General features: G+C 39.2%; 1 protein-coding gene across 1 annotated transcript in view; it reads right to left on the reverse strand.

The window, feature by feature from the left end:
* Positions 1-12744, reverse strand: part of SPIDR (scaffolding protein involved in DNA repair) — a 184911-nt gene that overhangs the window by 150934 nt on the left and 21233 nt on the right. Inside the window, exon 2 of the mRNA XM_010006890.1 lies at positions 9250-9506. Coding sequence (XP_010005192.1) covers positions 9250-9506 — 257 coding nt within the window. The remainder of the gene's footprint in view (positions 1-9249; positions 9507-12744) is intronic.

Below are 12744 nucleotides of genomic sequence, written 5' to 3' on the forward strand. Positions count from 1 at the left end.
CAAGTGTGCAGTTTCAGTGGTCTGAACACTCTCCAAGATGAAATTAATTTAACATTCCCAAGGTGAGGAGCAGAGGAGTGGCATCTAGCACAAATACATTTAAGGTAACACTAAAGCAATTCCTACCCCTGGATTCAAAACCAGAAGACATTATTTCTCACTTTGAGAACAAAAAGCCACACGTGTTGGAGGCTGTCTTTGGGCTCCTACGAGCACTTTGAACTACTGTGGAAGTATTTGAGCATTTAAATTTGGCTCCAAAGATGTTATTTGCATAAAAATCTATTCTGCTCTTTCCTTACAGTGTAAGTTTTCCCACAAGTACTATCCAGTATATCAACACAGATTTCTACTAAGGTGAAATATGTCCTTGGGTTAAACTGGTTTAGGAATCAACAGAGGTAACATACAACCACATTCTGATCATTTGTGCACATAAGTTAATTTTTTTGGATTAGAAAAAAAAGCCAGTTTTATAAAGCTCACATTCTAAATGTGAAACTCTGATCTTCTTTTTGGGTCTGCTCTGGACTCACTCCAACAGCTCTGTGGCCACCTTGTGTTGGTGGCTCGAGATCTGGACTCAGTGCTCCAGGTGGGGTCTCACGAGAGCAGAGCAGAAGTGAAGAATCACCTCCCTTGACCTGCAGGCCACACTTCTTTTGATGCAGCCCAGGATGCCATTGGCTTTCTGGGCTGTGAGCCCATGTTGCCAGCTCATGTTGAGCTTTTCGTTGACCAACACCCCCAGGTAGTTCTCCTCAAGGCTGTTCTCAATCCATACTCTGCCCAGCCTGTATTTGTGCTTGGGACTGCCCTAGCCCAGGTACAGGATTTTGCACTTAGCCTTACTGAACTTGATGTGGTTCGCATGGGCACATGTCTCAAGCCTGTCAAGGTCCTTCTGGATTGCATCCCTTCCAATAAATATATTTACATATACACACATACAATATATATGTAATATATAAACAAAAATATTTAGGAAAAAAATGGGCTCCAGTAAGCTTTCAGGTAAGCTTAACAGCTTTGTTTAATCCTGATTTCAACATGGACTTTAAGACAGAGGAGCAACTAATACAGAGAAGTCCAATGGAATCCTTGGCACCAAGAGCAGCACAGTCAAGCACAGAACTTCATATAAGATCATTTATTCCACTGGTAACACTCTGCTCAGCCACATTTCCCACAAAACTTGAGCACTCAAGAATTATTGCACCACAACACTTGTGGGCAAGACAGTTCTACAAACTCCAGCAAACTCCACCCAGTTGCACTTGCTAGGGAACTGTTAGATGCAGTTGTAACTCAGCTTTACTGCTTGGTCTACATGAGCCACGCAGATGCCATCTCAGCTAGGCTTAGAAATGCAGCAGATAAAACTCTTTTCGAGTTGGCCTGCAAGAGTCTGCAACCAGACTCTGTGACTGGATTGCAGACATACACAATACAGCTCGTAACTTAAAAGCTTGTTTTCTGAAAGAAAACAGTTCAACAGGAGTGTTCTAAATCCCTACTCCATTCCTTCCACTGACAACAATCACAGAGATGTATTTTCTTTGTTCAAATAATGCTAGAAAGCTTAAGGTACGTGCACAAGAAAGCAGCTATGGCTGGCTCACAGCCATATTTCCCACCCTTTCCCTGAACAGGGCCATGGCAGTGTCCAGTCAATCTTCCGTAAGGCCACTAATGTTTGGCCTGTCACAGGAACACCCTGTAGCATGAAGTAAAGCAAGTTCCTGGTTTTGTGGCTATTGCACAAAACAGTAACACACCATTCCTGTTTCAGGCCTGATATGCCTCCCAGGGACTGTCTCACTGACACTTAGAACTTCATTACTAATTTGCTAACCATGTCTGTATTAGAGTTACCACAAAGGTCCATGAAAAAATAAAACTGTGCCTTCCTGTAGCAGCCCTTTGTGTTAATAAAATTAATTGATATTTATTTATCACCATGCTTCCATTCCCATTCCAAATGCAGTTAAAAATAGTTTAAATACAAAACACCATAAAGCATTTTGCATCTGCTTGGTTGCAGAATATAAAATACAACCAAGAATGCGTTTAGGAGATGTTCTCCGCTGGTGACTGGAAATAGGTTTCTTATAATGTCTGTTTCATACATTGGAAATTGAAATTGGAAAATACAATTCAGGGACATGCCATGCACAAAAGGAATTTCTATCATGAGAGAGAGTTGGTAGTTCTGGGGTTGGCTTTACAAAAAAATAAAATAAAATAGAAACAAACTAAATTTAAACACCACCCTAAACACAGGACCAACCCCCTGTTTAGGTTAAATACATAAAACAAAGAAAAAGATGTTTCTGTTACATATTCTAATAGATTTTATGACAACAGTGTTTGAAAACCACTAATTCCTTATCATACAATACAGGTGCCCACACTGTTGAAAATGCTTGTGTATGTGTAGTGAGATACTGTGAACTATAGAGAGTCACTCCTGGCGATGCAGCTGAGAGATAAGAGTTACAGAGAGCTTACACAACGCAGAGCATGGTATTAAGCAGGTGCCTGCTTCTGTGTAAAGACCAACTCCATGTTTTGAAAAAGCTAAATGGTTAAAATTACTGCTATTTTACTCTAAATTGTACATCTGTAGATTGTTAAATGCCTAGTGAGCTTTTATATTCAGTCTTTGGTAGTTAACTGGGTTTATAATTTTTTTTTACAGATTCTATGATATGGGAGTAACTTGCTTCTTATTTGGTAGTGCAAGATAGAGATTAATAATATAGACACTCTTCACTGGCCACACATTATGACTCAGAAAAATTGCCTAGCTTTCCTGGCTCTTCAGGCTACAGACACTGTTTGACTTAACTTTGCCAGATATGAGATACTTGCAGACATCAAAGGTGGAGATGGGATTCTACAGTACCAGGTCTTGGTTAATCTGCAGTCTGTGTTTATTTACGCATGTAGCTGCTTGAAGAAGTTCAGAAAAAGATACTCAGTTCTTCTGTTTTTGCACAGTTCTAGCCCCTATGATGTATTTAATTGTCCTCCATGATGAACCCAACATCTGATGTGTGTGTATATATAAATATATATCTACCAAATATATTTTTATTACTAATGTACGATTTCTGCAATCAAGGGAACAGAAAAACAGTATTTAAATAATAATCATTTGAGATGCAAACTTTACTGACCAACACTTCAAACTTGCCCCCAAAATTTTTAATATGAGCAAGCTGAGCCCATTTGACAAATTGTTAATGCAAAGGCTGTTCAGTGAAGCCAGACTGCTCAGACAGAATCTCCACTGCACACAACCTTTTCATTTTTAATCATGAAACTTTCAGTACAACTATTTTGTTCCTTTAAATCCCTAAAGGCAGACAGATTTAACCAACAGAAATCCATGTCCCGTTTCTGTACTAAGTCTAAGCTTGTTGAAATACTGTATTTAAAACAACATGTTGCCATTACTGCCCATGTCCAACAATACCCCCATGAAAGACAGCTTTGATGACCCTGAGAAAGTTCAGTATCTAGCACAAAAGCTGTTTCTGGTGGTTGCCCCTTTCCACAAACTTCAACAGCAAGACCAAAGTATCACCAAAAGGTAACACTGAGCCTATTCTGTGACCCTCAGGCTGCTGGTCCCTACCTTCCAACTCCAATGAGGCTAATAGAAAAAAACCCCAAAACAACAAACAAACAAACAGCAAAAAAAAAGAAATAACAGATATCTCTGCATTTATTTATTAAGGTTTTCATTCAGTGGGGCACTTGGCAAAGAAAACCCATGTTCATCCAAGTTTACTCCTTTCTAGTCTTCATTTGAATTTAAGCACAGTCAAACACTCATGCATCTCAGTACTGAGTTCCTTCCTCATATACACAATACTCAGGACTCCATGTATTTAAAGACACAATAGGTTACACAAATATATACCCCCATCTCAGGACTGGGCAATTTCCCTCCTTTTATTTTTTCAAAGCATGGACAGAACTCCTCTCATATTTACATGTTAACTGGGGAAGTAATTAACTTCTGCAATACTCAGCTGTCCATTTCCACTCCATGGAGTGCTTGCTAAAGAAGAAAAAAGGACCCCTAAGCATGCTGGCATTTAATTTGTCAACACTAAAAACCAGCTAAAACTTTATCAGCTAAAAACTTGCAAAACAATAAGAAACACTGAATGCTGACAGTCACTACTGAGTGTTTCTTTAGTGTACAAAACAGCACGGGTATGTACGAAATATGTGGTTGAAGAATGTTGGCCAGCCAAGTGCAAGTCTCCTCTACAGAAGCACACCCCCTCTCCAGCACTGAAGAGAAGTTGTTGATTTTGTGAAGTAACACGGCATCAGAAAGAGTAATTTTAGCTTTACAAATCAGCCCTGCTCCAGCTCTGACTCAACAACGAGATTCATAAACTTTCACCTTTGATGAACCATCACTATTACGATCGCTGGCATTATTCTGTTAGTTAGATGTGGGCAATCAAAGCAAAAAAACCAGTTTCTTTTCCTATGTGATAGAAAAAGCAAAGACCAAAGTAGACAGCAATATTTTAAGTCCCCATAAAACTTGTCAAGTAATTATACTCTGCTACAAATTTAGGGTTTTTTACCCTTGGAAAAGCATCAGTGATTCTCCTGAAGCACAATTTCCATGTCAAATTAACAGCACCTGAGGTACAAACCTCAAATGAAAGGAAAATGGCAGATCTGTACTGTAACACACAAGATAATTTAAAACATACAGTTATCAAGGGCCAGTTGTGTCTGCCAAATAAAAGACTTTCCGCATTTATTTGAAAAAAAAATACAAACTGAGTCAACAGGCAATGCAGTGATTTAGCAAACTGCACTGGATGCTGGATTTTCTTGCATACCAGTTGTTCACATTTGAATCCTCTGATCTATTGTACTCACCCAGAAAGGTTGTTTTTTTTTACATTAGCCAAATCAACAAGGCGGATATACCAAAAGCCTCTTCAAGAGTCTTAAGGATTCAAAGATTTGGAGCCTCTTAAAAGAGTTCAGTAAAGCCAAAAGTCTTTACGAGTCCATGTAGTCTCTCACCACTCTTTTTTCAATTGTTCCAGACAAAGGAAGTCACCTTCATAAAACATATGTGGAACAAATATACCATTTTCATGAGTCCCCACAGAACAGTGAGGGTTGGAAGTATCTTTCAGCAACTGCATTAGACACAAGTGACCATCTGGAAAATTCAGTGTCTTCAGCTGTAAACTCCAACCAGCGTATACTAGAGACATCCTGAATACCACCTTTAATAATAAAACTTTTGCAAGCAGTGTCTGGACACTATACCTCAATTACTCCTGCAAATAAAAAGTATTTCTTTGTCATAGACACCAAAGCTCCATCATTCTTGTGTAGTGAGATTTGGTTTCCAGGTCCTAGTTGCCTCAGACAGTGCAAAGGAAGAAAAGTAAGAGGGAATACTAACTGCTGAGAACAGGGTGGGTGCGCACTTTCTACATCCTGCATGGCCCCCAGTGAAAGACTTTAAGTACACAGATGAAAAGTTTACCATAGCTCTCTAGCTCTTCAGAATCCTTAACAGAAAAAAAGTGTTTCAGATTGTTCTAAGTCTCTTACAAGTAGAGGCTCTCAGCAGAAATAGATTATTTAATAAGGAGGGACTCCTAGAAGTAAGTTATCCCTTTTTTGGCCAGTATAAAAAAAAATTAATTAAAAAAAACACATGCACGATTTCTCATAGAATAGAGTATCAAAGTTAAGGGGAACACTCTGCAGGAACCAGTTTTGATGGGGTAACAGCCATACCCCACAAGATAAGGGAATAGCCTTCCCTTCAGTTTTGAAGGTTTTAACTTGCATAGAAAAGCAAGCTCCATAGTTAAACAAACCAAAGGCACCAAAATTACTTCTCTCTGAAGAGCAACAACTGTACCCTGCTAAACCATTCCCATCAGTAAGATACATTACACATGAAATTAGAGAAATCTGTAATTTTAGATAAGATTTAAAAAAAAAAAAACAAAAAAAAAGTTTTTTTCCCTGTTAATATCAAACAACTGGCCCAAAGAAACCATCTGCACTTCTAAAAAAGAAAAGACATTTTAACTTCCAGGAGGTGCAAGAAAACACTTCCAGTGATTAGATGTAGTACATCTGTAGTGCAGCCATTATATGCTTCAGTTATACACTCCTAATCCAACAAAAAATTCACTAACAGCGAAAGCTTAATCCAACAGTTAAAATCAGTTGGCCTTATGTGACAACTGGGTTTCGTTTCATGGCATGTAGTGCCAGAACATTCTGCAATTTTCTCCTCTTTTAATAATAAAAGTTAATTTTAACAGATGAGATCTGTAAGTCGTCTGCATATAAAGTAGATCTCAGATAATTAAACTGAATTTCCCAATATCATGTTATTATTAAATTAAAATCGGCCACTCAAATATTAAAAAAGAATTTAGGTAACACAAATGTAAATGCAGATTGCAGAATGTTGAAGTGGCTGTTGCACACGGCACGTGACTTTTTCAGAAAATACAAGCTAGCATTGTTTTGGAAAATATTCTACTTCTGAAGATCAGTTTGGTCATTTCAAACAGCAGATACATGAAAACAGAAATAATCTGTATTTTCTTAAAAGTGGAAACCAAACCATTGGAGGCCTATCCAACTAAACAGGCCAAGGGGCAGCAACCCAGCAAGGAAGGCTTCAAACCAGCCTCATGGGTGGTGGCCTCCCCCTCAGGTGCTGGAAGTGACACGGTGCTGGCTGCAGCCTAAGCAGCCAGCCCTCGGCAGCACCTTCTTGATTAGTCTGGAGGAAAGGAGGCTGGGGGGCAACCTCCTCACTCCCCACAGCTACCTGAAAGGAGGCTAGAGCAACATGGGGTTTGGTCTCTTCTCCCTAGTAAAAAAGAGATGGGGTGAGAGGAAACAGCCTCAAATTGTGCCAGAGTAGGTTTAGACTGGATATTAGGGAAAAGTGCAAAAGAGTTGTCAGGCCCTGGAACAGGCTGCCCAGGGTGTGGAGTCATCATCCCTGGAGGCATTTAAAATCTGTGTAGATGTGGCATTGAGGGACACAGTTCAGTGGTGGACTTGGCAATGCTGTATTAACAGCTGAACTCAATGATCTCAAAGGTCTTTTCCAACCCAAATGATTCTATGATTCTATTCTATTCTACCTACATCAAGGACTCTTTCATTAAGAGACCTTAATATGGTCTGAATTTGGAGTAGGCAGTCTCACACAGGCATTCACATAGGAAGATGGCAGCTCTACCATCTGCATCATCTTCACTCAACCCATGCTTCCTGAGGCACCAGCCTGGAAAAAGAGAGCCCAGCTAAGCAGAGGCTTTTAGCTGTTCTCTACCTACTGCATGGTTCTAAATGGTCCAAGTGAGAGTCTGTGAGCCAGATCCAGCTTCCATAATGACTTCAGCTTTCTGCTTTTTCTGCTGTGGCCTCAATCTGCACCAGAGGCCGGAAGGAAGGAGAAAGGACAAACCAACAAGTAGTATGTAACTTTTAGCTACATAACCAGAAAGGAGTTGTCACTTCATCAATCAAAAAGCTGATAAACTTCTCCCCGAACTGGCCTTCAGTCACAGCACTGAAAACCTGAGCTTTCCTATCAAGGATGCAGAATCTTCTAGCCACTGTTAGCACACCAATGAAAATGCTCTCCATTAACAGTAAAAGGAAGGATGGGAAAGAGAGATATGGAATTAATGCCCTGAACAGGAAGAGTGAAAAGATGACAATTACCTGGACAAGCAAAATAACTACATAAACAAAACTCATAGCTGAGGAATTTCCTGCCTGCTTCCCTGTTCCCAAAGGAACCCAAGGCAGAACCACAGGATGGAAGAGTAAAAAACCCTGCAAACTCTGTTCCTCTGGCCACTCCAGACAGATTACATTCTATATTGCTGTGATTTGTTTGGTTTTGTTTGTTTTTAAAGCTATTTATTCTCTTACATGCTTGTTTCAGAGTATCTTTGCTGTAAAATATATTTTTGCATAAAGACTGATGATAGGAGAGGTCATCAAATTAAGCTGGTAGGTGAAAATTCAAGTAACGTTTAAGCTACAGAACCCTGGGATGTTACTGCAGTAGCCAAAAGTTTTTATGGCTTCAGAAAACTACTGGGCAAAATCATGAAAAGACAAACCCACTGAGTGTAACAAACAGGTCATGAACAGTAAACTGCTGGAAGTGCCTCTGGATATAATACCACTATATGCTTGTCTTGTTCTTATTACCTTCACACATACTTGCTTTTGGCCAATAAAAGGCATTTTTGAGGGTTAACAGCTTTTGTCTGACCTAATACAGGTGTCTGTTTATGTTTCTAAAGTAATAAAAATTAAAACTTGATCAAACAAGCAATGCACTTTTAAGTATAGAGATGCCTAGTAATTAGGACTTTCACACCTGTTCCTTCAGTCAGTATTTTGAAACAGCCAAGAACATTTTTAGAGAAAAATAAGGTACAGCTATTTAACCAAAGTGAAGATTTACTTTTAAAGTAATTCATTAATTATGGTACATAGAATCACCTGTTAAAAAAGTAAGAAAGAACCACATTGTTAAAAATACAGCAGATAGCAGCAGCAGTACCAATAGTAATTGCAGTCTCCATAGCTTTAGGCACACCTTCATTTATACCATTTAAATCAAAGCAACTGTCGTTAATTCAGTATAGGAGGTGACCACTTCTGCACTATAATTATCTAGAGAAATAGTGAATTATGAACATCAGGCTTCCACTGCTCAAGCTCAGTATTCTTTCAGCAGTTAAGATATTTTTTAATGTATTTAATTAAGACACAGAGATTTAAATTTCAGATTAACAAATACATCCCACTTTTGCCTAAATACCACTCTGTCCTGCACTATTCAGCACTATTGCTCATCCCACCCTCCTTTCCTGCAGTCTTTTTGATTATTTTACCCTGATAAATCTGGAGAGGACCAAAAACATTCCACACATCTTTAAAGCACTGTAAAGCAGCATCAGAAGTGCAAAAAACATATCAATTTGTACACGGCAGTTTAGGATCAAGAGCTTTCACCACAGATTTTAAAACTGAACCGAGTTCTTTCTCACCTTGTTTGCTCAGTTAACACGTAAATGGCAGGTTTTGGATTTTGCACCTCTAAAATGTTTATCCTTGAAACGCATCCCTCCACTTACAATCACCAAAAAAAATAAAATCAATTCTTAAGGCAGACAGTGTGTTTACCTCAGTAGCTTCCTCTTCTTGGCGGACTCAGCAGGGGCTCGGGGGGCCTTGCCCACCTGCTTCCCGGGGGTGCGGAGAAGGGCCTGGGCAGACCTCAGCCACTCGCTGGCCGGTCGTGCCGTGACATCCTCCCTCTCCGCTCCTGACCGCGACCGTAACCTCCTACTGGACCCCAGAGTAGTGGTCACCAGGTCTGTCTCTGCTTCTCCCACACTGTTGTTATCGGATGAATACTCGGAAATTTCCGTTGAAGTTGTCTAAAGAAAAGGAAAAAAAAAAAAGAAATATAAAGCCATTTAAACAGAATGCTAATGAGATAGTAGAGGTTTATGTAGGCAACTACTTATGTTCCCTAGTTGAGTGCCAATTTACTGATTAATATGTCTTTGACAACTTCACTGCAAATGCACATTCATCTCTTGTAAGTCAACATGAACTCCTGAATATAAGGGCCATCTTTTAAGGGACAACTGGGATGACTAACATTTATTTTTTCAAACAGCTACACCTGCAGAATTTCTCAAAATGATAAGCAAATGCTTATCTCTATCAGAAGAAACTTCCAGAGAGATGTCAGGATTAAAGAAAGTTTTCAGGAAAGCAGAAACAGGCTAATGAGTAACAGCGTTCATGACTGGCAGGAAAGTTGAGAGAAAGGGGGATTTCACACAGGGATTCAAGTAAGCAGCACAGCTGGCTTCTGGAGTCTGAAAGGAGGGAAGAAAGTCTATTGAGAACTCATAACTGGCAAAAAGTATATGACCTTTTGTTAAAACAACAATTTGATCACTAAAGCTTGTCTTCACCCATGTCCAGAAGGCTCCCCAAGAAGGTTTCAGAAGTTGAGCATAAACTATCAGGCCGCATCCAGGTAGGTCTAGGGAGGATCAATCACTCACTGGCCAGCAAGCAGCCAGGGCTGCAATCAAGCAGGGCTGGAGCTCAGACTCATAAAACCATGCTGGAGTTCTTCTCACAGAAACTCACAGGACACACTGAGCTCATCCCACTGAAGGAGGGATGAGAGGAGTGGATAAGAAGGCTCAAAAAACAAGTCTGCAAGGGGATGTGAAAGTCTGAGGAGAGGACTGGCAGGGAAGATCCAACTGCTTTGGTTCAGCTTATTTTATTCTCCTCCAGGCCTCTGGTAGAAGCAGGGCAAGGCAGCTGGACTGACACCCCAAGGGGAGCTCTGCACAGTTGTGTACATTATGCTCTCTCAAGTATATCTTCTAGTATGGGGTATTAAGCACAAATACTTGGAAAGCAGCTTTTTTCCTAGTACAGAAAAAAATTATCTGAGATAAGCAGAAGACTAAGAAACATGAGCCTTCAGGAGCTTGTTGGAGTAAAAGCTCAAAACTACGATGCAGGTTCTGGTGGGCACAGTAACAGTCCCATCAGTGGGACCACAAGTACTAGCTTAGCTCAAGGAGGCTTGCACAAAACTGTTCCTTAGAAGAGGCAAGTAACTAACTCAGCCTGATCCCTGAAAGAACCAAAACCCAATGCAAAACATTAGGTCCACATTATCAATGGGAAACTGGAAAACCCCAAACACTGACTTGGCTGCAGATTGTGCTTCCCCGATCACAGAAGAGGTCTTGAAAAAAAATCAGCCTCTTCCTCTGGTCTAAAGCACTTAGCAGCTCTCCACACAGGTTGTCTGACAACTGGCTCAGCTAAAGACTTTAAAGATCAAAAGAGAATCACTGCACTCAATAATGCTGTTGTATGTTCTTAATTAGTGTAATCATCTGAAACCAACTTTTCTTGACTGTCCACAAAAATGAATTCAGCTCTTGCCAGTTATTTAATGAGTTCTTCACATAACTGACAAGACACGGCGTTTGCATTCTGAGAGCTTACCTAAGTATTCTGGAAATTGGAAGGAACCTTTTAAAGTTATCCAGAGAAGAATAGCTAAAAGAATGTAATTAATATCAGCCTGTTTTAAACACAACACAGTCAACATTCGTCCCTTGGCAACAATATTTCTCTGAAAACAAACTCCTTCCACATTGGAAAAGAGCCAGAAATAAAAAATTTTAAACACTATGAAAGCAGTAAGGAAGCACTTAATTCTTAAAACACTATTCTGATGCACTGTTTTGCTTTAGGAATGCTTTATTTGTGCTCAAATTGCTACATTATCCACTGTACCTAAAAAAAGGATGCAAATCTTCTTTGAGCAAGTAAAATGTAAATGAGGAAAGCCCTTGGGATGTGCTTCAAGTTAAGCACAAATTTTAATCCCACTGACTGCTGTAAGAGTTAAGCAGCTTTCCTAAGTAAAGATTGTCTAATAAATCACTTCTTCTGCTGCTAATCTTTATTATTGTATACTTATTTAGTCTTAACTTTCCCAGGGAAACTGTACTCTGGCATTTTTCGTTTTGGTTTGTTTTCTTGTTAAGGCTTTTTTGCTTCCTTGTTTTTTACTCGGTCAGTTGGAAATGTTTCTTAGAAGAGAAGGCTATAAAAATGGAGAAGAAAAACAAATTACAAAACCTCTACCTTCCAATTCTGTACATTATTTAACTATAGCCACCATCATAAACACAGTCTGAAGAGAGAAACATTTTCAAAACATACAAACATGATTTTTTAGTATCCAGTAAAAAAGCTGACTTCTCTAAACAACATTATGATGGTGGACAGCTGGCAAAAAAAAAAATCATTCAGCTTCTTAGGTTTATTTTAAAACAAACATTGATAAATAGTGAAGAAAATGTATCTCTATTATCAATATCCTAAATACCATGATACTGAATTTCCAAGAGGAGTTTGTTGTTGTGTTTTTTTTAAATAATATCCCTAGTAATATTGCTAACAGTTTCTAAAGAGTATCACTGCTAAGCATAGAGAAGTGTCAAATTAAAAGTATTTGACTTACCCACATTGCTTATTATTTCAAAATATACTCATTTTTTGTTATGGTGACTCCCCGCTACACACAGGCTATTTCCACATCTTAAACCCTTCCTCCAACCACTGAACCCAGACTGGGTTTTTCCATGGCTGTCTCCCATATATCCCAGTCAACCAAAATACTTAGTAGTAGAGTGTTCTCTAAGATTTACCTATCATTTCCAATGATGGCCTTGCCACAACACCCTCGTTTGTATCACGCTAACCACTTTTCCTTGTTGAAGGCCTGAGTAGAAAAAAAATGTAGTGGTTGATGTCAATCTCTCTCTCATTAAAACAAACAAGGCTCATTTTGTTCACTTTTAGAATAAATTTATTTGCTCTGTGACTGATTTAATTTGAAAGGTTCTAAATGCTTCCCTTTTTATGGCTCTTTCTTTTAAGGGAAAACATCTTTGGCACAAATGCAGAGAATACTATCATTTTTTCTCATAATACAAAGAAGTCAGTGAGTACAGTAGCTGAGCATCCAGGACCCTATGGTCTAAAGATAAGCCATGTTCAAATCAAAGTACCTCAAGAGAGCTCTCAAGATGGATTAATGTATGATGCATTTTTGACAGC

This window comes from Chaetura pelagica, unplaced genomic scaffold, assembly GCF_000747805.2.
Source record: "Chaetura pelagica isolate M959 unplaced genomic scaffold, ChaPel_1.0 scaffold109, whole genome shotgun sequence".
Taxonomy (NCBI): Eukaryota; Metazoa; Chordata; class Aves; order Apodiformes; family Apodidae; genus Chaetura; species Chaetura pelagica.